Source organism: Heptranchias perlo, chromosome 24, assembly GCF_035084215.1.
Source record: "Heptranchias perlo isolate sHepPer1 chromosome 24, sHepPer1.hap1, whole genome shotgun sequence".
NCBI lineage: Eukaryota > Metazoa > Chordata > Chondrichthyes > Hexanchiformes > Hexanchidae > Heptranchias > Heptranchias perlo.
The window spans coordinates 43,313,345-43,338,121 of record NC_090348.1 but is presented as its reverse complement, the minus strand read 5'-3'; the positions used below and the strand labels follow the sequence as shown (position 1 = coordinate 43,338,121).

Genomic DNA, 24,777 nt, shown 5'->3' with positions numbered 1-24,777 from the left:
GTGTCACTGTGGAGCAGCAAATTTCTATGAACCACCGTTGTGTTAAAAGCCATGTTGGTATAGGTAAATAAAGGAGGTAAGTAATTAGATTTATGGCTGCATATAGTATCACTACAAGTCCCAACCAGAGTGGAGATGATTCTATAATTTCCCCCTGTCAATCACGCCTGGAGACAGCACATAATTTGTATTATGTAACAATCCTCCACTCATTGCAATTTGCTGGAGAAATAATCCTGCTTTTATTGGGAAGCTCTGCTGCAGTTTCAGTCATGAGTTCTGTTTGCTGTAGTTTGTAGGGACTGTTTAAATAGACGCTGTTTGCTGAGTAAATAGACTGCTTGCTATACGTCCCACCCTGCATCGAACTCTTTGGCTGATACAGTGGTGTCAACACTCACTTTGTTAGATTTAATAGTAAAACTTAATATTGTTCTTATGATCTTAATGTGATATTCATTTTGGAGACCATAGTATATATTTTTGAAATTGTAAGTGATAGAATGCTTGATAGACTTTGGAGTTTGGTGCTTTACAAAAAAATAACCTGATTGCATAGCTCATCAGTTCCAGAAGTAGGGACAATCTATTTGAACATTTGAATTTATTTCGCTCGCAACTGTTTTTAAATTAGATATTTAGCACAAGTCTATTTATAGACTCCCACGTGACATACATTGCGAGAGCATTTTGCGAGAAACTGTGCAGTTGTGGCGGCCCTGTATTGTCAGTTTCAGGTTGAAGCTTGAAAAGAGAAGTTGTATAAAAATTTTAATTAAACTCCACCAGTAAACAATTTTATCTTTGTTGTTTCTGTAGGATATCCAATACATAAAATAAACTGCAACTTTTGTTCAGGTCACGTAACTGGCGCATAACCAACAGTTTGATGAAGAACATTCTACCATAAGCTCGACAGAGCCACAAACCACCACTATAAACCCAACAGATATTATTTTAAAAAGCTGTAATTGAAACACAGTATTTGGATAGCACTTGTAAACCTTCAAACTTCACTGCCATCAGAAAAGCTCGATTGAAATGCTGTCCGCCAATCACCCAAAATTCTACATGTAGAACAATGGAAGACAAAAACGATCACGTAGTGATTTGGCAATAGTGACCACTGCTACATATACAGGGTATATAGTAGCTCAGTCTTCAGTAGTATGTGGAAGATTTTCCAGAGCATTTTGATTCACAGCCTCAAGTCTCCCTCAACTGCTGGCGTCTGGTTTCAATAAAACTGTCTAGTTCCCCAGCAATTTGAACTGGATAGTTTTATTAGGAAGACTTGAGGCAGCGAGTCGAAATGTCTTGGAAGAATTTCAAAGAGTACTGAAGACAGGAATAAGGCAGAAACCTAATTAATCATGTGCAATTCTTGGTGCACTAAATTCGTTTTTGACATACATATATATGATTAATTGGATTTACAATACTGCTGTCTTCAGTTCCGTGTGGAAATTCTTTCAGGGTGTTTCGACTCTGCCTCTAGTCCTTCTAATAAAACGGTCTTGTTCAGTTGCTGCTGAATCAGACAGTTTTACTGAAACACAGTCAAAAGCTGAAGACTAGAAGCAGTGAATCAAAGCATCCTGCAAGAATTTGCACACTACACTGAAGATAGGAATAAGGCAGAAACCCAATTAAATTAAATGAAATTAAGTACAGTACTTAGTGTACTGAACTCTATTAAGTTTATTAAGGGCCACACACAGAATGAAGATAAACAGACTTAATTGAGAATACCCTCATGAGATGCTGAAAAATGTGATGAAGTGCCCATCAATCACCTCCTATAGAATACCAATAGTTCTTTGCTGGTGCTGTTTGGCCTGAGGTAATAATTTTTGAAAGCCTCAAAACACAAGATGATCAAGATAGCGGCTCAAACAGTAGCCATAAGGAGTCAGGACTTCATTGTTATCTCCTGCACTGACCTCAGAGAATTAAAGATATCTGCTGATAGATAAATTCAACCTGTGGTTTCATCACAACATTCAGTTACTGATCACACTATAAGTTCAACTAAAAGCTTGTATGGGGTGGGTGGGGGGTGGTGAGGTGACAGGATTTGTGGCTTAGCTTTGCTAACAAGAGGTTTTTTAAAAATGGTCACTCTATGCATTTCTTTGAGTTTAGAGTGCTCATAAATTAATCTATCAAAACCAGACATCAAATTAAGATTTTACTGGTAAAAGTAAACTGTGATCACACAAAGAAAATTAAAACTATTAAAAACTACAATTCATATGGACATGTACAGCAGTTACATTGTTTTCTATAGGAGTGCACTGAGGCCCAGTAGTGAAAGTATTTTTTAAACAATTGTTTTATTACAGATGCATAAAGTTGCATTACCGTATATGGACACAAACGTCCCCAATTTCCTTGGTCCCGTTAGCAATTTCCAAAGAATCAATTTACCTTTTCAGTTGCCTTCACTTTTTTATGATCCAGTTCAGTCAGGTTCTGCACCATGAAAAGGATCCAGAACAAATAATCTGGGTTTTCCTATTAGGAAACAACAAGCAATAAAGAACTGGCTTAGTACAAGGAATGAGTTTTAAATAGTTTCATAGAAATTAATATATTGGACAGGACACGCAACCATGAGGTCTGATAAATGGCATCTTTTTGTACCTCAATTTATTTTTCCTAACTTTTTTGAATACTTTTCAGAAATTAGATTTCAAATAATTTCTGAGAACTTTATTTCCAAGAGACTCATTTTCTCACTGTGCACTGGATGACTTTTTTTTAAGATCAGTTGAAGTACAAGATAGTTCAGGACACTATCAAGGCTGAAAAGAGTAGGAGGACAACAGAAATCAAGAGGTAGAAGTAGCCTGGGTTCGAAAATTCTGCAAAGCGCTGGAGGAAAGGCAGCTTGAAGGAGATAAAGTTTCCACAGTTTTGTGATCCCGAGAAGGAACGAGTTAGAGTCAGAGATCGTACAATGAGTCTCAATTTCAACACAGTGAGGATGCAATGGGAGGAACAGTCTGTAAGACTTTGTATTTGGAAGTATGGGGGGAAAAGCCACTCAGGGAAGTAAGCCACATAGACCTGGAGGGTCCTGCGTCTGGCTCCAAGTCTGATACTGATCTCAGACAGGATGGCATTGGGCAGGGTTATAATTGGCCTCAGGATCACTGGATCATGGGAGAGGGGTGGCACATTACAAAAAAAAACTGTCCAAAAGCTCCTGATTGCAGCCGAGTGATCCCTGTTGGAAGTGAATGTGTTATGGATGTTGGGTAGAAATAGAAATGTGCTTAGCCTTTAGGGTACAATAGCTTGCTGACGCTCACACCTGAGGCTCATTCATTAAAAAGTAGCCAGTTGGGCAGGGCAACAAGGGTTGCTTAACTTCAAGAAGAGGAGGAAGGAGGGGAAGAAAGCACACGCCTTACACACTCAGTAATTAAAAATATATCTGCAATACACAGCAGAACCAGAATTAAACAAATGCAGATGATTAATAATTTAAAATTCACAGTACGTCCGTAATGCAGCTGAGCATTTAAAAACATATGCCACACACACAAAAATTAAAAATGTATCATAAGTCTGCAACACACCATTTAAAATAAATAAAGATATTCATGCTATAAATGAAAACATTTCTAATTTAATTAAAATATATGAGCGGAACCAAATGTTGTGGAAAGCCGGTTAATAACATTTTAATAAATGATTCATACACAGAATCTAAATTCCACTTTCTAATCACTTTTCTTGAACAAAGTTTTTAAAACCTATATTCCAGTTCCTTTTCTCTTCTGCAGCTTTCGGAATACCTGCCTGTCCTGGATGTTGAAGAGTTGGCCAAGGACACTGACCTTTTGGGAGATCATTTTGCTTTCTCGGCAATCACAGTGACTTGAAAAAAAAATTCTAAAACTTCCACACACACAAATTTAATGGAAAGCAAAAGAATTTCCGCTGACTGAGGTGAAGTGGTAATGGTGCGGCCTAGGGTCAGCCTCCCCCCTAAATTATGGGGACTTTACCGTGGGGGCCTTCACTTACGCTGACAGGTTCAAAATGGAAGCTTCTGACCGGTGATGACATTGGTAGTGCTGAAGTCTGATTATCCTTAAAGATGGCAAACTGATTCCATTGGGATCTCAGTAATAGTTAAGCTTTTCAGCAGAGTCGAAACTCAGGTCTTGACTGCAGTTTTATCAGTGTCATCAAGACCAGAGCACCAATTATGTTCCAAACTATAATTATCACAAAAATTACAGTGACCAGAGAACTGTAGATTTTAATTTGACCTTGCTGCTGTGTCTGTTATCTGTTTAGTAATAACATCCTAGAAATAACTGCTGTGATATTAGCATACAAACTTTTTATATGGTAAATAATTTCTAGACTAATGTTTTTGAACGGACAGCCACGATATTGGATGGGCACAATTTGGTTCAGTACTTTTTTTTTTTGCACGCTATTCCCCTTTAATGATTAGACATGGAATTGATGGTGTCATATCATCACCTGATATTGAAAGGAACAACACTCCCATGAATCAGCTTTTCTCAAAGTTCTAGATCTGTACAATTAAAATGTACAATTTGATGCAATAAAGATATTTGTCCCCAATTATATGAATACACCTATAGTGCTGAATTTTAGCAAGTGCTCTATCCAAGTGGCTGGCCAAGGAAGTTTGTTCTTCTGAATTTCTCTCTCCACCACCCCTTTTCCCCCCACCTCCCAAGTACCTGTATTGGGTTCTGGAGCATATTCAGCACTCGTAAAAGTAGAAGCTGTCGTAGGTGCTTAATTTCATTCAGGTCCCTGATCTGATAAGATGATAAAAGTCAATATAATGAACAAAGACTTCTTTTTAAGCATCTTTTAGATCTTTATTTAGGCACTGGATGTCTTAACAGACTATTAATACTTCCCTGCTGCAGGTCAACATTCATCAGCAGCTTTAAGCAATGAAAATGTTCTACTAATTGCACTACTTTCAATTTGTCAGAAAGATGGTGTCATCTGTTAAAGCTGCCAGGAGGCAGGGGTGGGGGGGGGGAGGGGGAGAAACAAACAGAACAGTACTTCTAAGGCCCGATATTAGGAGGGAGGCGGGTTGGCACCGGGGGGTCGACTGGGTGCGTGGGTAATTGAAGGTACTTGCGCGTGCTCCCGGGTTTCCCATTCCAAACCTGCGCAGTCAGCAGGAGGAGCCCTATTTAAAGGGGCAGTCCTCCAATGCTCCTCCTGCAGCAAAGAACTATTTCTAGAGCATGGAGCAGGCCAGAGGCAAGGCTGCTCCAAGGTTCTCTGACTCCTCACTCCAGCTGCTGCTCGATGGGGTGAGGAGGAGGAGGAGGAGGAGGAGGGGGAGGAGGGAAATTTTGTTCCCATCTGATGGCAAGGGGTGGCCTCCTTCTGCCACCAAGAAGGCCTGGCTGGAGGTGGCCGAGGAGGTCAGCAGCAGCGGCAACGTGTGCCAAACCTGGGTCCAGTGCAGGAAGCGCTTTAATGACCTAACTAGGTCAGCCAAAGTGAGTATACTTACGCATTCTCCCACACTCCGTCTTCCACATCACTTCCACCACCACACAACTCCTTCTGCACTGCCACCACAACGCTCTCTCATCACTCCTCGCATCCACTCAACCATCATCCTTACCTTGCCTGCACTCACTCACTGCCCCAGTTCCCATTCGAACACTACCACGCAACCCAATCCTCATACAATCTCATTGCTATGTCTCACACGCACCCTCCCATGCATCTCCCTCACGCTCACCCCCACCCACACCAATGCATGCAGCGGTACACTATGTAACCATCACTCATTCACGCCTCTCTTTGTTTTGCCTTGTTAGGGGAAGAGATGCCAGAATACCCGGGAGAGGGCAAGGACCAGAGAGGGCCCACCACACCAGGTGGTCTTAACGGACACGGAGCAGCAGGCATTGGAAGTAAGCCAGTCGCTGGAGTGCCTGTCCGTGGCGGACGCCGAGACTGGGAGCGCACAAGCGTCTGGTGACAGAAATCTACCACTCAGCACTCATGATAGCGAACGATCTTAGCATCATTTGGCATCTGCAGCACCTCAACATCTGTCCACATGCTTAATATTGCTTTCTGTTCTCTTGCAGGGCCATCTGCGACCGCCATGACTGCAGAGGGCAATTCCTCAGAGGACCTGCCGGCCTCTGAGGGTGCATCGTCACATCTGAGCCAGCCATCCACCAGCGCAGATACACACACCTCGGTGGGTCCCCGTCCTCACTTAGTTGGGCTTGCAAATGGTGAGCATGTACATGTGAGCACGAGCAGACCCTGGCAGCAGGAGCAGCTGTGGAGAGTCCGTGTCGGTGGGAGCACTCTTCTCCAGGCTTTGCTCAGCTGGACCCAGATGCTGAACCCTGGGGGCCAGCCATGAAAAGGAGACTCATCGAGGGCCTGCAGCACATTGCCGAGGTACTGGAACAGTTGCCACGCGCGCTCTCCACAATCGCGCAGAGGATGGAGGAGTCCAATTCCTGCATGAGTGGAATACTGTCACAGGGACATGAGGGCATCTCTGAGATAGTGTCGCGGGTAGGTGCGGGAATGTCTGCGATAGAGGACAGGCTAGTCTCCATCGAGCTTCAAGCACGGCTCAACAATGAATCCATTCAGGCCCTGACATCAGCCGGTCGGATTCAGGGTGAGCAACATTCTGCCGCCTTAAACAGGCTGACAGATATCTTTACAACTGGCCTTCCAAGGCTTCACACAAGTCCTCCAAACTGTCGTCAAACAGGGTAGAAGGAGTGATGTGGGCCTGGGCCAGGAGAGGGATGATGGTGAAAGGGGACATGGAAATGGGGACGCCAGTCAAAGCACTCCCACATCTCACCCGTTGTCCCCCTCTCAACCAGTACCCGCAATGCTGCCTCCTCTCCAGGTGGCCGAGTCTGCCCCTGCACAGGTGCAGGTGGAGAACTCTTTGGAGGGGCCCTCACGGGCACTGAAACCCAGAGAGTATCCGCGCAAAGCATCTCATCGGTCAGGGCATAGACAAGAGCAACCTGCCACTACCTCTGCTGAAGCCACAGGGGTAGCACCATGTAGGGGTTTCCGTAAACGTAAGCCGAAGGTTTTGTGAGCACAAAGGGGATGCACAAGAGTGTAAGACAAAATATCATGTTTTTGATTTACTTTTGTTTGTTTTGCAAAGCACATTAAAATTTGTTATCACCACTACTGCCACATCTTTGCAAATCTTTTTCTGGTCTGTGCAATAATTCACTTTCTGGAGGATCACCATGAAGACCCACACCTGATTCCACCCATTGTGTCACTGCAGGTGTATTTGCAGGGCTCTTTTGTGCAGACGACTGAGAGATGCCGGCGTGTCCCCGGTGGCACCCTGGAAGGATCCGGAGAAGTTGTTGAGGGCAGTGGTGACTTTGACAGCCAGCCGGGAGCAGCTTGGCATCAAAGAGGCTGCAGATGTGTACAACTACATGTCGAGTGACTCTGAGCCTCCGTGTGCACTGCTGCTCAGTGAGGTCCAGGAAGCTGAGCCTCGCTCTGTAGACCCTGTGGCGAGGGTAGTGCCTTCTGCGACGCATCTCTCTGTGGTTGCCCTCCCTCCTGCTGTGCAGGTGGATGTGTCACAGCATTGTGTTGTGGAGTTCCACGTGTCAGAGGTGGACGGCGTGGCCAGCGAGGCTGGTGATGCTGTTCGTCCTCCGAGGAGGTCATGACTGCAGCTATGGCGGCCCCCATCCGGAAGATGTACGTTTGAGGGGGTCCGCAAGGTAGGTAAATGTGTCTGCACACCAGGGTTGAGGTTGCAAGTTTGTGATTTTTTTATATTAGGTGGAGGGTGGTGCAGGCCAAACTTTGTCCAAAGTGACAGAGTGGCCTCCTGCAATGAGTGAGGGTCTCTCCCCACTCCCACCTGTCAAATGGACCTTTGCAGCTGCCACAGACTGGTGGCTGCAACACGTCTATTTCAACTGAGAGTGTTTCCCCCGGTACAGGAAACACGCTCAGTTTAGATGAAAATCCCACCCCTCCTAAAATATCCTCTAAATCAGGTCTGTTAACGACCTGAAGTATCAAAATAATTGCCTTAAGTGGGAGTCCTGCATGCGGGGGCTGCACGAGCATCTAAGCGCGTCATTGGGGAACCCGGAAGAGGGCGGGTTGGAGCCGGGCTCCGGACCCGCCCTGGGAATCCCAAATTTTCAGAGCCCCCCCCCCCCCGCCACGAACGCACCCGCTCGGCCATCCTAAAATCGACCCCCTAGTCTCTGGGGATTGGGTCTGGTTCAGCCCAGACTGACAGGAAGAAAGCTTCTCCTCTCCCTGATGACTATAAGGTCCCACATGAAATCTGTTTGGATAGAGCTAGTTTCAGTTCATATGAAGTGAAGGTCCAGAGCTACAAAACAACTCGTCCTTTGGCAACCCCATTCATAGGAATGCAGCAATGGCTGGTGTGGGAAATGGAAATATCCCACTGGTGCAGAGGATGGAGCTCTACTGAGGTTGGAACTATGGAACATTGATGTTGCAGAGTGGAAGAAGCTTTGCTCTGTATCTAGCTCATCCTGCACCAGACTTGGAAATGCTTGATGTTGATATCGAGTGACAAAAGTGGGAAACGGTGTTTCAGTTCCCAGGACTAATATTCTTTGCTTTGAAGAGCAGAAAATTCAGCCAAATGAACCCCACCTTATGTCAAAGCCAAACATCAAGCTGTTAACTCAGTCACACTATGCCCATTTTTCGAACACTTTCTGCAGGAACCAACATGGTTAGCTGCACAGGAGCCTGCTCGCTGAGAACAGTGCCGTGTAAACCTGTACAAGTCCACGTAAATACAACTTAATTCACATACCAGGTTGGAGTGGAAACGAGTAAACCTCACATTCCCACTCTACAGATTCTTACCTGATTATTCTCCAGATTGATAGTTTCCAGAAGGTCGTGGTCCTCCAACCCAATCAAAGTTTCTATTTTATTGTTCGACAAATCAAGCTTGTGCAGGCGTTTCATATTTGCCAGTCCTCTCACGTTTGTGAGCTGGTTACCTTGCTGTGAACAAATTATAATCATATGAGAGGAAAATATTTGGCATTTTGAGGTAATTTGTTCTTGATTTTCTATTCCCCCATGGAATTGTCATAATTTCCTGCCTTTATACAAATAGTTCTGCATCTTTTCAGGGACTCTGTTGCATTCAACAATTCTTTTTTAAAACATTTTCATGGAAATGCTAAGAGAACAAAGAAATAAAAGACAAGGAACTATTAATTCAACTACTTTTTGAATCACATACATCAATGTCTATGTTATAAATGTAAAGGTTTTAAATGGAGTAGAGGAGCAGTGGGACCTTGGTATGTGGATACATACGTCATTAAAGGTGGTAGCACAAGAAGAGACAGGCATAAAAAGGCAAATAGAATCCTTAGTTTTGTACCAAAAGGCATAGAATACAAAAGCAAGGAGGTAATGTTGAACTTATCCAAGACCTTAGCTGGCTGCAGTTGGAGTACTGTGTATTAGTTTTGGGCATCCATTAAAGGAAGGATATATAAGCAATGGAAAAGGTGCAGCATAGGTTCACTGGGATATTACCAGAAATGAGGGGCTACAATTATGAAGAGAGATTTGCAAAGTCAGGGCTTTTATCAATGGAACTAAGAAGGTTAAGGGATAACCTGAGAGATTTCCTCAAGATTCTGAAGGGTTATAATAAAGTAAATAGTGATAGATTGTTTCAATTAGTTAGTGAGATCGTAATGAGCGAGCCCAAATTTTAAGATAATCACAACCAGAATTAAAGGGGATAGAAAAACTATCTTTACTGTTGGAATGCGGAATTCTATGCCATTTTTGAAGCTATTATTAAAAGGGAATTAGATAGCTGCTTGAAAAACAAGAATATTAAAATGGAGTGGAACAAGCAGGAGAATGGGATCAGTCTAGGTTGCTCATGTGGAGAAAAATATCAGCACTGACTTGATGGGCTGAAAGGCCTGTTTTGTGTGCTGTAACAATCTATGGTTCTGGGAACAATAAATAAGAATCGGTCCATGAACAGGACAATCAGCACAGCACTGCCCACGACTCTAAAGATGAAAAGTGCAAGAGGATTCATTGCCAATGTGCCATCCCAGCATGTCCACTCTCAAAAAATGGAATATAAGCAGAGTTCCACTGCAAAAACTGTGAATTACATATTTACAAAACTAACTGATATAAAAGGGACACACACTTAGCACATATTCAGGGTGAGTGCTCACCTGTCACAATACTGAACCTAAGCATGTAGACTCCTTTCAGTCCTCCTTATTCAAAGAGCATTTACGCTTTCCCTCACTGCAGTGAACATATGGCATTATGTGCCAGCTTTCTGGAGGCTGTTTAGCATGATGGCATGTTGTAATTTCCAATTAAAAGCTTAATAAAGACTTGAATATGAAATGATTTTTTACGGCACAATTGAAATTTGCCACAGGGCTCTGTGGGCCTGAACAACCTTTGATTGGATCACTGGCACCTGAACTCCCAATACATTGGATATATTATTAATCAGCGAACCACCTGAAAGTGATTGTTGCAACAATTTGGTGTCTTTGTATTTAATTCTTCTAAAGAAGCTTTTTTTAAAAAAATATATTCTTCAAGAAATTAATAATTCATTAAAGCTTTATGCAATTTTTCTCTTTCCAAGTTACATGTTTCCCACACCACAGACTATTATGCAGCCAATGTATACATGTGCTCACCATGTATACATGTGTAACGTGGGGGTGAAAAGGCAGGCCACAGTGATCTGGTTTTAGGCTGCTCTCAATGTCAGAATTGGCTCATTCTCCAGCACTCCTCTTACTCTACTCAATGTCTCTCCTGACTGTCTAGTTTAATTGGACGATTGTCATAGACAGAGGGAAAGAGAACCAGCCTTGTCTGATAGGTTAGACAATTTCTGGTGTCGCACAAGATGTAGCATCTCAATATGTGGAAGATATTTTCAGGTGGATTGCAAAGAATCTAAATTCTGGAACAGTATAGAATTACATTGTGGCAAAAGAGAAATCTCGAGAGGTAAAAGAGGACCATTCACCCAACCCGAAAGAGAGAAGGTGGGTTGTGCCCACCTGCCTGGAAAAACAGAAGAACAGCTAATAGTTACTATCTTGTGGGAATCATTTAGGCTCTGAATACTACATCCCAGCAGCACCTGTGGACATGACCCATGTCATACCACTCATTGGTACTGTAAGTCACATTCACATCCTATAGGTAGATTTTTAAATATAAATATGGGAAATGGGGTCTGAAATGTCAGGAACTATCAGTAATATTTAAAACTTGCTTTCCATTCCTTTGGACAAGACATATTTGGCATTGGTGGAAAGAAAAGGAATGGATGACTGCATGGCGAAAATAATGCCCGTTGAAGTGGACAGTATAAAATCTGTTCAAGGGACAATTAGATGTGTTTCTGGAAAGAAAGGGAATTGAGGGATATGGTGAGGATGATCTATGGAAAAGATATTGGCTTGTCAGGCTCAATAGTATTTTTCTGTTCCCATTTTATCAAATTTCTAATTTTAGTAATAACACTTATTGGCCTGAGACTGTAGTCTGTGGCTCCTGCCACCCAATCTTTGAAACATCAAAAAACATCAGGAACAATGGGAAATGTTTAAAACTTACTCCTCAATCCTCAAGAAAAAGAGACAGAGTGAAAGAGACAAGAAACAGGGCTATATGAAATCATAACTTACGAAGCAAAGGAATTTAATTGGCAAATTGTCCAGGCCACTGATTTCCAAAAGCCTATTTTCTGCCAGGCTGAGGTGGCTCAGACTTCTGCAGTTCTGCAAACCTTTGATTGCCTGGATTTGATTGTCTGTGAACCAGCAATTAGACATAAGGAAAAATACACCAGAAATAATGAACAATTTAAATCCAAAGTTAAGTTTGCAGTCCGAGTAAATCCTACCAGTCCAATTAATTTTATTTCATTATTTACACCGCAGATCAGGGGAATTTCAGTCTTTGGAATTGTGATTGGGGTTTCTTTCCGCAGGGAAAGGGGAAAATTCCCTTAATTTCTTCCCTTCCTAGTTAATACCCCAAATCCACTAAAGTTTTATACTTTTGGAAAAGTGGGATGGTCTTGTTGACTATTCTCTTTACGGCTGCAGTGAATATCATTCTTCATATCCCAGTCCGGCAACACCTTGATTTTAAAGTTCTCACCCTTGCTTTCAAATCCCTCCATGGCCTCGCCTCATCCCTATCCCTGTAACCTCCTCCAGCCCTTCAACCCTCCGAGATCTCTGTGCTCCTCCAATTCTGGCCTCTTGTGCAGCCCCGATTTTCTTCGCTCCACCATTGGTGGCCGTGCCTTCAGCTGCCCAGGCCCTAAGTTCTAGCATACTCTCCCTAAACCTCTCCGCCTCGCTCTCCTCCTTTAAGATGCTCCTTAAATCTACCTCTTTGACCAAGTTTTTGGTCACCTGTCCTAATATCTTCTTATGTGGCTCAGTGTCAAATTTTCTTTGATATCGCTCCTGTATGGTGACTTGGGATGTTTTACTAAGTTAAAAGGCACTGTATAAATGCAAGTTGTTGTTTAGTAAATACCCATGTCTTCAAGTGATAAAGCAAGATTTTTCTTTGCCCCAAAACAAACCTGTCAACACTGGAATGTTCTGACGAAAGGTCATCAACCTGAAACGTTAACTGTTTCTCTCTCCACAGATGCTGCCTGACCTGCTGAGTGTTTCCAGTGTTTTCTGCTTTTATTTCAGATTTCCAGCATCCGCAGTATTTTGTAATAATATTGGCCTATTGTCTTATTCCTCCTACATCTTCTCATTCAAGCACCTCATTTTCTATCACCCTTTCTACCTCTCCTTCAAAATCCTCATTTTTTTTTGTTTGTTCATGGGATGTGGGCGTCGCTGGCGAGGCCACCATTTATTGCCCATCCCTAACTGCCCTTCAGAAGGTGGTGGTGAGCCGCCTTCTTGAACCGCTGCAGTCTGTGCGGTGAAGGTTCTCCCACAGTGCTGTTAGGAAGGGAGTTCCAGGATTTTGACCCAGCAACGATGAAGGAATGGCGATATATTTCCAAGTCGGGAGGGTGTGTGACTTGGAGGGGAACGTGCAGATGGTGTTGCTCCCATGTGCCTGCTGCCCTTGTCCTTCTAGGTGGTAGAGGTCGCGGGTTTGGGAGGTGCTATCGAAGAAGTCTTGGCGAGTTGCTGCAGTGCACCCTGTGGATGGTACACACTGCAGTCACGGTGCGCCGGTGGTGAAGGGAGTGAATGTTTAGGGTAGTGGATGGGGTGCCAATCAAGCGGGCTGCTTTGTCCTGGATGGTGTCGAGCTTCTTGAGTGTTGTTGGAGCTGCACTCATCCAGGCAAGTGGAGAGCATTCCATCACACTCCTGACTTGTGCCTTGTAGATGATGGAAAGGCTTTGGGGAGTCAGGAGGTGAGTCACTCGCCGCAGAATACCCAGCCTCTGACCTGCTCATGTCGCCACAGTATTTATATGGCTGGTCCAGTTAAGTTTCTGATCAATGGTGACCCCCAGGATGTTGATAGTGGGGGATTTGGCAATGGTAATGCCATTGAATGTCAAGGGGAGGTGGTTAGACCCTCTCTTGTTGGAGATGGTCATTGCCTGGCACTTTTCTGGCGCGAATGTTACTTGCCACTTATCAGCCCAAGCTTGGATGTTGTCCAGGTCTTGCTGCATGCGGGCACAGACTGCTTCATTATCTGAGGGGTTGCGAACTGAACACTGTGCAATCATCAGCGAATAACCCCATTTCTGACCTTATGATGGAGGGAAGGTCATTGATGAAGCAGCTGAAGATGGTTGAGCCTAGGACACTGCCCTGAGGAACTCCTGCAGCAATGTCCTGGGGCTGAGATGATTGGCCTCCAACAACCACTACCATCTTCCTTTGTGCTAGGTATGACTCCAGAGTTTTCCCCGATTCCCATTGACTTCAATTCTACTATGCCTCCAAGCCCAGCTCCCTAAAAGTTCTTCCCTACTTTCCTCGCTAAGCCTCTGTACTGAGCAGCTCTTCATCCTCGGTGACTTAAACCTACCCTTAAATTCTCCCTGCCCCTCTTTGATTTCTTTGCCCTCCTATACTTGCTCAACCTCACCCTGCATATCAACTCCCCACCAACACCATGGCCACCTCTTTGACCTCCCCGTCACTCAGACCTATAACTGGAACCATAAGACTAACTAAATAAGTGAAGAAAGTAATGAATCACTTAAAATAAAAATGTTCCTAGTATTTCTGCCAAATGTAGTAAACAGATAAAGGATACTGTCCAAATTCAGTTTAAAGAGAAACTGATAGTCTGATAGATCCTTCATTTCAGATATCTGGTTGTAGGAAAAATTCACTTCCTGTAATGTAAAATAAACAGTGACCTTCTCTTGAATATAACTGGGGAGGGTTCTGCCCATCTCGTGAGACAACTTTCGTTCAAATTATTTTAGCCACATTCAAGGCACCAACACTTAGCCGTGACTTGACAATGTTAAAAACATATATTTAATGAGCATAGAGTAAAAGTAGGTGATGATATAGCTACAATACATTCCCATGATGAACACTGAGGAAATGTGGATGGATAATTTCCAATAAAAAAATGTAAACATCGATGAGTAAACACATTCAGAACATTCAATGGGTTAAGAAATGTTTTTTGAAGAATAAGATGATTTGAACCACTTCAGAGAACATAAACAGCAACCTTCTTTAATGAAAGTATAATTGAATAGCAATTAGGAACTTATGGTTGCACAGCAGTATAGAATGGAAGATTGCTGCATGATTAAAGAGTACCTGACCTTGTAGTCGTGTCCTCTAAACAAGCAACCTGTCCTCAGTTCTGTTCTACTGTACACCCACACCTTCATCACTGCTTTGCTTTATTATATGACAAGGTTTCCAAATTGTAACAATCAAAATCAGATGTTCTATTGTTGTTATTTGCATTATGATTGTTGCTGCTTTTATGTAGGATTGGAGGGTGGGAGTTGGAACAAAGCTTTGCTCCTTCAAAGCCTCTTCTGCTGTCACTGGCCTGCAGCATCATTCATTAACTTTCAATTCTCTGAGGCAAAGCATAACCAGAACTCAATATGTGGCTATTCCTGCAGTTATTCAGGGGCTCACTCTGCAAGTACTAAAATATCATTTTGTAGATGAGGAAATATGCATTAAAAATAATGAGAAAAGAGGTGAAAGGATTGAATGACTTGGCTTTAAAACTGAAAAGGAAAGGCTCTTTTATTATATTTCGTATTTATTAAAAAATAATACATTGTCAACACCCTGCCCTCAATCTCACAGAGGGGATTACACGACCCAGTATGGCCATCCACCCATTTAACTTCCCAACACTGCCACAGTTAAATACTCACTCCAACCTTCTCCCATACAATGCCATCCAAGCATATACATTCTGGCCAACACACTCAATGCACAACTGTAGTGTATCAAGTTATAAAGTAGCGTGGACACAATAGGGCTGACTTTCTGAGTTTGCACTGCTGGCAGGAACCTTTGCACATCAGCTGGGCATATCAGGAAATGACAGACATTCTGCCCACAATTTCCAAATAGGCACAGCTGGTGTGCAAGGCTCCTTGCTGGCAACATAAACTCTGAAAACTGACCCAAATGTAAACTTATTGAAACAAATATATAAAAGCATGTTCATGTTTTTAAAAAAAAGTGTAAATAAAAACATTTTGATAAACTAGACAGTGCATAAATAGCTTCCTTACTTAATCCATTCACAGCTCCTTTGCTTGTATATTATTTAGCTAGCCTCAATCTTTGTAAAATCCTATCCAAACTTGATGCTTGGTGAGTCCTTAATTTGTTTAAGAGCCACTCAATGCCTTACCTTAATATTTTTGGGTAGTTTTATGTCAGCGAGTGAGCTCAGTGCATTGTGGGAGACATCCAGTTGCAACAGGTAGGGCATACGACTTATACAGCTCAAATCTATAAACCATAAATCATGAAGTAATATTGAGCTACAGCTCAGAAAACAAGCAATTTCATTGATGCAGTTCACAATTAACTACAATGGAACCCTCTTAAAATACATTTTATTAGGATTCGATTTATTTTGTTTCATTCAGGAATTGTAGTGTTTACTTCAAGGAGTCTTCAAAAGGAAGAGCAGGTCCTGTCAAAGTGCTTTCTGAGCCATGGTTTTATTGCAGAACTGACAGTTCAAAGCACAGCAATCAATCTCAGGTCACCCAGTAGCACTCTTGGTAACTTGCTTTCTATTTCCAGGGATGTACAACAGGCCATGGAAAGGAAAGCATTTTATCAAATTCTATTTTCAATAAAAATATAGACCCCTTTTGATAACTAATTGGACAAAGGGAAAATTGAAATTGAGGGGGAGAGGGAGGGAACAATCTAACTTTCCTTTCACATTTTTTTGGCTTGCTTGACTGTGCCTTGATTGTTTTGTAATTGCTGCTTGTAACTGACCAGTGTAACGATACCCGAGCCTAGGACCTGCTCTCTGTAATACTAGCATACAAACACTTAACGCTTTCAGATGATATTCCCCTGTATGTTTTTTTTAAACCTACATACCCTTTTATTAATAGATGTCAAACCAATTCATATTTTACTGTCATCATTTATTATTACTTATTTACCAATGCTAATTAGAGAAATGTGCCCTTTTCACTCCACGTTATTTTTGTAATTTTAAATGTTTTAATGAATTTTATGAGCAGGCAGTTTAATGAATATGGCACACGGTATTACTAAGACGAACACGAACATTGAGGGCTGATACCATGAAGCTGTTCGATCATTGTAAAAACTCAAATGGAAAGAAACCTGCTGTCCTTACCTGGCCTGGCCTATATATGACTCCAGTCCCACACCGACATGATTGACTCTTAACTGCCCTCTGATGTGGCGTAGCAAGCCACTTTGTTGTATCCAGGGCAACTAGGGATGGGCAATAAATGTCAGCAACACCCGCATATCAAGAAAGATTTTTTTTTAAAGTAGATAGCCTCCACTGTCTCCCATAGCGATGCATTTCAGTTTGATAACTCAGAAATGTGAGGAAATCAAACCAGCATCCAACAACTTTGAGGCACAATTCACTGGTGCTTCAACATACCGGGGCTGATAATACGATGGGAGGGAGAATATGGTGGCTACTTCCATTATTATTGAGCATGGAGGCCTGAGGCCTATCCCATGCTCAATGGATCCCAATGCAGCCAGCCAGAGACTGGGCAGCTAGGTGCCTGTGTACCAAATGTACACACGATTCATTAAAGCCCCAGAAAATATTAAAAGGTGCCTCTCCATAATACAATAGGGCTGCCTGAGCAGCACTTCAAACACTAACACCCACTGGAACAGCACTTCAATGGATTCCCATGGAGGGGAGAGGGAAATTTGATCCAGGGTTGCCCTCTCCTTTGTATAAGGCCATCTTTACCTTATCCCCACCACTTCTCTGGTCTACAATGGCCTATTCTTCAGTGGAGGCTCTGTGACCCACCAATAAAGAAAACCCAGCGCCTGACAGTCAGCCGACAGCCTTTCACATTCCGGCCCCTGACCCTCGTGGCACTCCCAGCGAGTCATGCGCTGCACGCCAGAAGCACCATTAAAACATTTAAATGAGCTGACTCTGCATTATTGTGCGACATCAGCTTATTTCCACTCAGGTGCGCAGAACATCTAGGGAGCAGCATTAGCCGGGACTGCATTATTGGCCTCACTGCGGCACCCTGCAATTTTCCTTTAATCACTGTTGTAAAAATCACCTCCAGTGCACTATTGTAAATACTTATACCTGTTATATTGTTGTTAGGAAGTTCCAACTTCTGTAGGTGAGTGTAATCACAAAGAATAGAAATATCACTTAATTCATAATTCTGTAAAACAGAAAAGAGGACTTATTTGCAGAGAAACCCTGGATAAGATGGAGTACGAATACATTACAATCGTGTACAATAGTTTGAAACTTAATCCTTATAAACGGATCCCAAAATAAGGCTGCCCCTAGCCTTCGCTCTAGGCTTTTAATCTTTCAGGCTACGAGATCTCTCACACACAAGCATACACTCAACCATGATGCATCACATGCAGCAGTGCCAACTGTGGCTGAATCAGTTGTAAGAGCATCTTAGGAACAAGCATAAAGAGGTACAAGGCCACCTGAACCCCAACTGGCTTCCATTGAGACCCCTTTCCTCTTCTGGTGTCAACCTGCACACTTACTCAAGGGATGACGGTGGATAGGCAATGGCTAATATTTAAAGAACATGTGCAGGAATTACAACAGTTATTCATTCCTGTCTGGTGCAAAAATAAAACAGGAAAGGTGGCTCAACCGTGGCTTACAAAAGAAATTAGGGATAGTATTAGATCCAAAGAGGAGACATATAAAATTGCCAGAAAAAGCAGCATGCCTGAGGATTGGGAGCAGTTTAGAATTCAGCAAAGGAGGACAAAGAGATTGATTAAGAGGGAAAAAATAGAGTATGAGAGTAAACTAGCAGGGAACATAAAAACTGACTGTAAAAGCTTCCATTAATATGTCAAGAGAAAAAGACAAATGTAGGTCCCTTACAGTCAGAAATGGGGGAAATTATAATGGGGAACAAAGAAATGGCAGAACAATTAAACACATATTTTGCTTCTGTCTTCACAAAGGAGGACACAAATAACCTCCCAGAAATGTTAGGGAACCAAGGGTCTAGTGAGAGGGAGGAACTGAAGGAAAACAGTATTAGTAAAAAAATAGTGCTAGGGAAATTAATGGGGCTAAAGGCTGACAAATCCCCAGGGCCTGATAATCTACATCCCAGAGTACTAAAAGAAGTGGCCCTGGAAATAGTGGATGCATTGGTGGTCATCTTCCAAAATTCTATAGACTCTGGAACAGTGCCTACAGATTGGAGGGTGGCAAATGTAACCCCACTATTTAAAAAAGGAGGGAGAGAAAAAACGGAATTACAGACCAGTTAGCCTAATATCAGTAGTGGGGAAAATGCTAGAGTCTATTATAAAAGATGTGATAACAGAACACTTGGAGGGCATTAACGGGATTGGACAAAGTCAGCATGGGTTTATAAAAGGGAAATCATGCTTAATAAATCTACTGGAGTTTTTTTTTGAGGATGTAACTAGTAGAATAGATAGGGGAGAACCAGTGGATGTGGTGTATTTGGATTTTCAGAAGGCTTTTGATAAGGTCCCACACAAGAGGTTAGTGTGCAAAATTAAAGCATATGGGATTGGGGGGAATATACTGGCATGGATTGAGAATTGGTTGACAGACAGGAAACAGGGAGTAGGAATAAATGGGTCTTTTTCCGGGTGGCAGACAGTGACTAGTGGGGTATCGCAGGGATCAGTGCTTGGGCCCCAGCTATTCACAATATATATCAATGATTTGGATGAAGGAACTAAATGTAACATTTCCAAGCTTGCAGACGACGCAAAGCTGGGGTGGAATGTGAGCTGTGAGGAGGATGCAAAGAGGCTCCAATGTGATTTAGACAAGTTGGGTGAGTGGGCAAGAACATGGCAGATGCAGTATAACGTGGATAAATGTGAGGCTATCCACTTTGGTTGTAAAAACAGAAAGGCAGATTATTATCTGAATGGTGATAGATTGGGAAAAGGGGAGGTGCAACAAGACCTGAGTGCCCTTGTACACCAGTCGCTGAAAGCGAGCATTCAGGTGCAGCAAGCAGTTAGGAAGGTGAATGGCATGCTGACCTTCATTGCAAAGGGATTTGAGTACAGGAGGAGGGATGTCTTACTACAGTTATACATGGCCTTGGTGAGACCACATCTGGAGTATTGTGTGCAGTTTTGGTCTCCTTATCTGAGGAAGGATGTCCTTGCCATGGAGGGAGTGCAACGAAGGTTTACCAGACTGATTCCTGGGATGGCAGGGCTGGCATATGAGGAGAGATTGGGTCGACTAGGCCTATATTCATTAGAAGAACGAGAGGTGATCTCATCGAAACATATAAAATTCTAACAGGACTAGACAGACTAGATGCAGGGAAGATGTTCCCGATGGCTGAGGAGTCCAGAACCAGGGGTCACAGTCTCAGGATACGGGATATGCCATTTAGAACCGAGATGAGGAGAAATTTCTTCATTCAGAGGGTGGTGAACCTGTGGAATTCTCTACCACAGAAGGCAGTGGAGGCCAAGTCATTAGATGTATTCAAGAAGGAGATAGATATATTTCTTAATGCTAAAGGGGTCAAGGGATATGGGGAAAAAGCGGGATCAGGGTACTGAGTTAGACGATCAACCATGATCATTTTGAATGGCGGAGCAGGCCCGAAGGGCCGAATGGCCTACTCTTGCTCCAATTTTTTATGTTTCTACGTTTCATTCTGTTGGCTAATGGCTCACAAAATGCACTGGTCAGGAATTTGAAGTCACACGCAATACATCAGCACTGAAGGGAAGCATTATAGAATCATAGAATCATAGAAGTTACAACATGGAAACAGGCCCTTCGGCCCAACATGTCCATGTCGCCCAGTTTATACCACTAAGCTAGTCCCAATTGCCTGCACTTGGCCCATATCCCTCGATACCCATCTTCCCCATGTAACTGTCCAAATGCTTTTTAAAAGACAAAATTGTACCCGCCTCTACTACTGCCTCTGGCAGCTCGTTCCAGACACTCACCACCCTTTGAGTGAAAAAATTGCCCCTCTGGATCCTTTTGTATCTCTCCCCTCTCACCTTAAATCTGTGCCCCCTCGTTATAGACTCCCCATTGTGGGAAAAGACACGAATATCATTCACGCATGACACAAATTGTTTCCACTGTATTTGAATTTTGTTCAGAGTTCCTTTCTGATTGTGGAGAATAATGTAATAGCACAACAAACTATGACCTTGATGTTAGTGGAAGAGGTCCAGAGGACAATGTTGTGATTGGAGCCACTTTCTTGGTACCGTATGGAACCAGAGGGTTCCTTAAAGGGAGCAGTTCAGATACTGAGCTAAATGCCTCCAGATAAGCACCAGTCTTCTTAGCCGTACTGGTGGTCTGAATGAAAGTGCATTTTGATTTGCCTTGATTGTAGATTGGATTTTCTTCTGCTTGGTTAGGCCTCTTTGTACTGCAAATCTGTGAAGCATGCATCAGATAGTGATGATCTTAGAAACTGTGGCAGGAAGGCACCCTCGATCTAGTCACGACATCTAAAGTACTGCTTCAAGATGCTCGTGGTATGCTGTATAAGTACCCTGGTAGCTGCATGGTCCTCATTGTATCTGCTTGAATCTGCTTCTGTCTACGGGTTGCACAAACTAGCCAAGCCTGGAGGTGTTAGCCATGGTCTCTGAGGAGCCATCCTTCCAATCTGGCTTCTCCATGCTTAGCACAGGTGTTTAAAAAATAAGCATTGTGACTGCTGCCTGGGAAGCAGATATTGACCTGCATGATACAGTGCTGGTGGTTGCTGGCCAACTGCACACTAGTAGATTAGAACTCCTTTCTGTTCATGCAGGCTATTGTGTTGTGCCTACCGGCCCAGATGACCTCTTGTACTTTGGGAAATCCAGCAGCGCAACGAAATTAGACAGTTGTGTCATGATGTTGCTCTTGCTGTTCAGTGGGAAATGAGATTAAGGTGTTGGCCCTCCTGGACAATGCATTAGATGCCTATTTGATAAATCCATGGACAGCACATTGACTGATACAGCAGGTCCCCAATGCTAGCCCGGAAAGAGCCAGAGCATAAAGATTGAGTGCCGTGGTCACCTTGTTTGCACTGGCAGTGCCATCCCTTGGTAGGGTTTGGCTGTAGGCCTCCTCAAAGCAGATGGCACAGCTCTGTATCTGCCTCCTTGTTGAAACGGAGCCTGCTGAGGCAGTGCTCCTCAGTCATTGCCAACTAGCTGTGCTATTAAGAGAATAGTTCCTGACAAGTTAGAACCTAACTGGCCTTTAATGCAAGATTAGTATAATACACATGCGGCGCATGAAAACAAAAAAAATTGCAGGCTCTACCATTAAGCAGTATTTATAATAAAATCCACACTGCTATGGAAGGTATTCTGTGTGAGAATATGCATGGTCAGTGGTGATTGCAAATGCAACATGAATGGCTGGAAGTGAGTTGAGGCATTCACACTTTTCTGGCCCCATGTCAGAAATCTCTAACTTCTTCCAGTTCTGACGAAAGGTCATCGACCTGAAACATTAACGCTGTTTCTCTCTCCACAGATGCTGAGTATTTCCAGCATTTTCTATAGTTATTAGTGTAACCGGGTACTTGGCATGTGGACAATCTAGAGCATAATACCATATCCTTGTAATCCCACATATACCGGTGGGTTAAAACTGAAAATTGAATTATCTGAGCAATTTTCAATTTAGTGTACCAAAAATTAGAATTTAGATTTGGGTAAACTATTCTGCTGTACCATCAGCCTATATCGTTTTATTATTACAATTTGTGTTAACATACTTACAGGCAGGGAGAGATGGAGATAGGCCTGCTCCAATCCAGTTGCTGTATGTCTCAGATTTGACAAACCTTTCACTAGTGTTTTTTCCGTCAATGCACCATCAAATTCTTCCTGCAAAACAACACACTTCTTGAAAATTTCAAATGTCTTCTTGACACAAACCAAATAAAGGATTTTACACGTTTATTACCTTAACCTGTAATAAATGTTACAGGTGCCCTGTCGATATAGCAATCTCAGCCGTGCTGTGTTGGCGAGATGCCGAACAGAAGACAGTCGGGGGAAAAGAAATTCTAGCAGCCAGGCATAGAACAACATAGCAAGAAAGGCAGAAACCCATCATGATGTGTAAGAGTGTCTAAACTAAACTACTGTGAAATCCATATAGTTTCCAGTCACCTGTGATGGAGGACATATTCTTCTCCAAAGGGACATAGCCCACTTGCCTAGGCCAAGAGAACTTCAGCACAGACTGGCAGGATTTGAGACATAGGAACTCCCAATTGTGTATTGGGTTACTGCTGAAATTTAAATAGCTTACCAGCACTGAGCACTGAACGCACCATACTGACTGCCAGCTGCCTGGAGTATAGCAGACTTGCTTGGCTCAGATCTTGGATTACAGTCTACCACCAAGGGATAACTTGGTTCCATTCGGAGTTTCTCAATTCCCATTGGATTGAGTCAGTTTCAATTGGAGTTGCTGAATTCAACTGGAATGACTTGGTTCCCATTAGAAGAACGTCATTTCAATTGGAGTAATTTAATTCTAATCACATGATTTGATTCCAATCAGAGTGACTCAGTTCCAATCAGAGTGGACTCAATTCCCATTGGAATGACTCCATCCAATTGGAGTGACTTGGTTCTAGAGTGATTCTTTTCCAATCTGAGTGATTCAATTGCTATTGGAATAACTTGATAACCAATGGACTGACTTATAGAATAGAATCATAGGTTACAGCACGGAAGGAGGCCATTCAGCCCGTCGAGTCCGCGCCGGCTCTATGCAAGAGCAATCCAGCTAGTCCCACTCCCCAGCCCTATCCCTGTAGCCCTGCAAATTTTTTCCTTTCAAGTACTTATCCAGTTCCCTTTTGAAGGCCATGATTATATCTATCTTCACCACCCCCTCAGGCAGTGCATTCCAGGTCCGAACCATTCACTGATTTTCCCTCATGTCACCTTTGGTTCTTTTGCCAATCACCTAAAATCTATGCCCTCTGGTCCTTGACCCTTCCACCAATGGAAACATTCTCTCTCTACTCTGTCTAGACCCTTCATGATTTTGAATAGCTCTATCAAATCTCCTCTCAACCTTCTCTGTTCGAAGGAGAACAACCCCGGCTTCTCCAGTCTATCCACGTAACTAAAGTCCCTCATCCCTGGAATTATTCTAGTAAATCTCTTTTGCACTCTCTCTAAAGCCTTCACATCTTTCCTGAAGTGCAGTGCCCAGAACTGGACACAATACTCCAGTTGCTCCAGACTTTTATAAAGGATCATCATGACTTCCTTATTTTTGTACTCTATGCCTCTATTTATAAAGCCCAGGATCCCGTATGCTTTTTCACTTCCCCTCTGAGCTTTCTATATTCAGCCTGGTTCTCACTTGTGTTCTCAACCTGACATCTGTCAAACCCCCCTTTTGTCACTCCTTTCAATAAGTGACGATTCCCTTTGGTGTGACTTTGGTCCAGTTGGAATCACTCCATTTCAATCTGAGTGATTCAATTACTATTGGAATGACTCCATTTCCCTTTAGAGTGACTAGAGCACCTGCAAACTCACTTCAGCCTCCGCCTCCTCCTCCCGCAGGCTCTCGCACTCCTCCAAGCTGGTGGCCTCGCTGCTGCTGCTGAGGGCGCTGTCCAGCAGCTCCTGGTAGAACTCCTCCACCACCTGCCTGGTCCTCTCGTCCAGCACCTCCCACAGCATCTCCCCGGCCAACTCCTGCACGCCCTCCTCCAGGGCCTCTTCGGCGCCCTCCCTCACCATCTCCTCCAGGATCTCCCATACCATCTCCATCTCCTCCTCCTCCTCCTCTTCCTCTTCCATCTCCGTTTGCTCCACGGTCTCCTCCGCCGGCATCTCGCTCTCGCTAACCGCCGTGCCCTCCATTACCTCGAAGAACAAGGGCGAGTGAACCACTTCCCCGGTTAGTAAAAAGCGCCCGCTTTCTTGCTCACATCTCAGTCTCGCCTCCAGTCAGCCGCCATCTTGTTGT

The 24,777-nt window shown here is 43.3% G+C and overlaps 1 protein-coding gene across 2 annotated transcripts in view; it reads right to left on the bottom strand.

The window, feature by feature from the left end:
* lrguk (leucine-rich repeats and guanylate kinase domain containing) overlaps positions 1-24,777 on the bottom strand; it is a 109,132-nt gene extending 84,355 nt beyond the window's left edge. For both annotated transcript variants that reach the window (XM_068005176.1, XM_068005177.1), the window contains exons 1-9: positions 24,342-24,777; positions 22,554-22,661; positions 17,887-17,968; positions 15,943-16,043; positions 14,350-14,431; positions 11,769-11,893; positions 8,920-9,063; positions 4,734-4,814; positions 2,431-2,517 (exon numbers count right to left, since the gene is read on the bottom strand). In XM_068005176.1, coding sequence (XP_067861277.1) covers positions 2,431-2,517; positions 4,734-4,814; positions 8,920-9,063; positions 11,769-11,893; positions 14,350-14,431; positions 15,943-16,043; positions 17,887-17,968; positions 22,554-22,661; positions 24,342-24,671 — 1,140 coding nt within the window. In that variant the 5' untranslated portion in view covers positions 24,672-24,777. The remainder of the gene's footprint in view (positions 1-2,430; positions 2,518-4,733; positions 4,815-8,919; positions 9,064-11,768; positions 11,894-14,349; positions 14,432-15,942; positions 16,044-17,886; positions 17,969-22,553; positions 22,662-24,341) is intronic.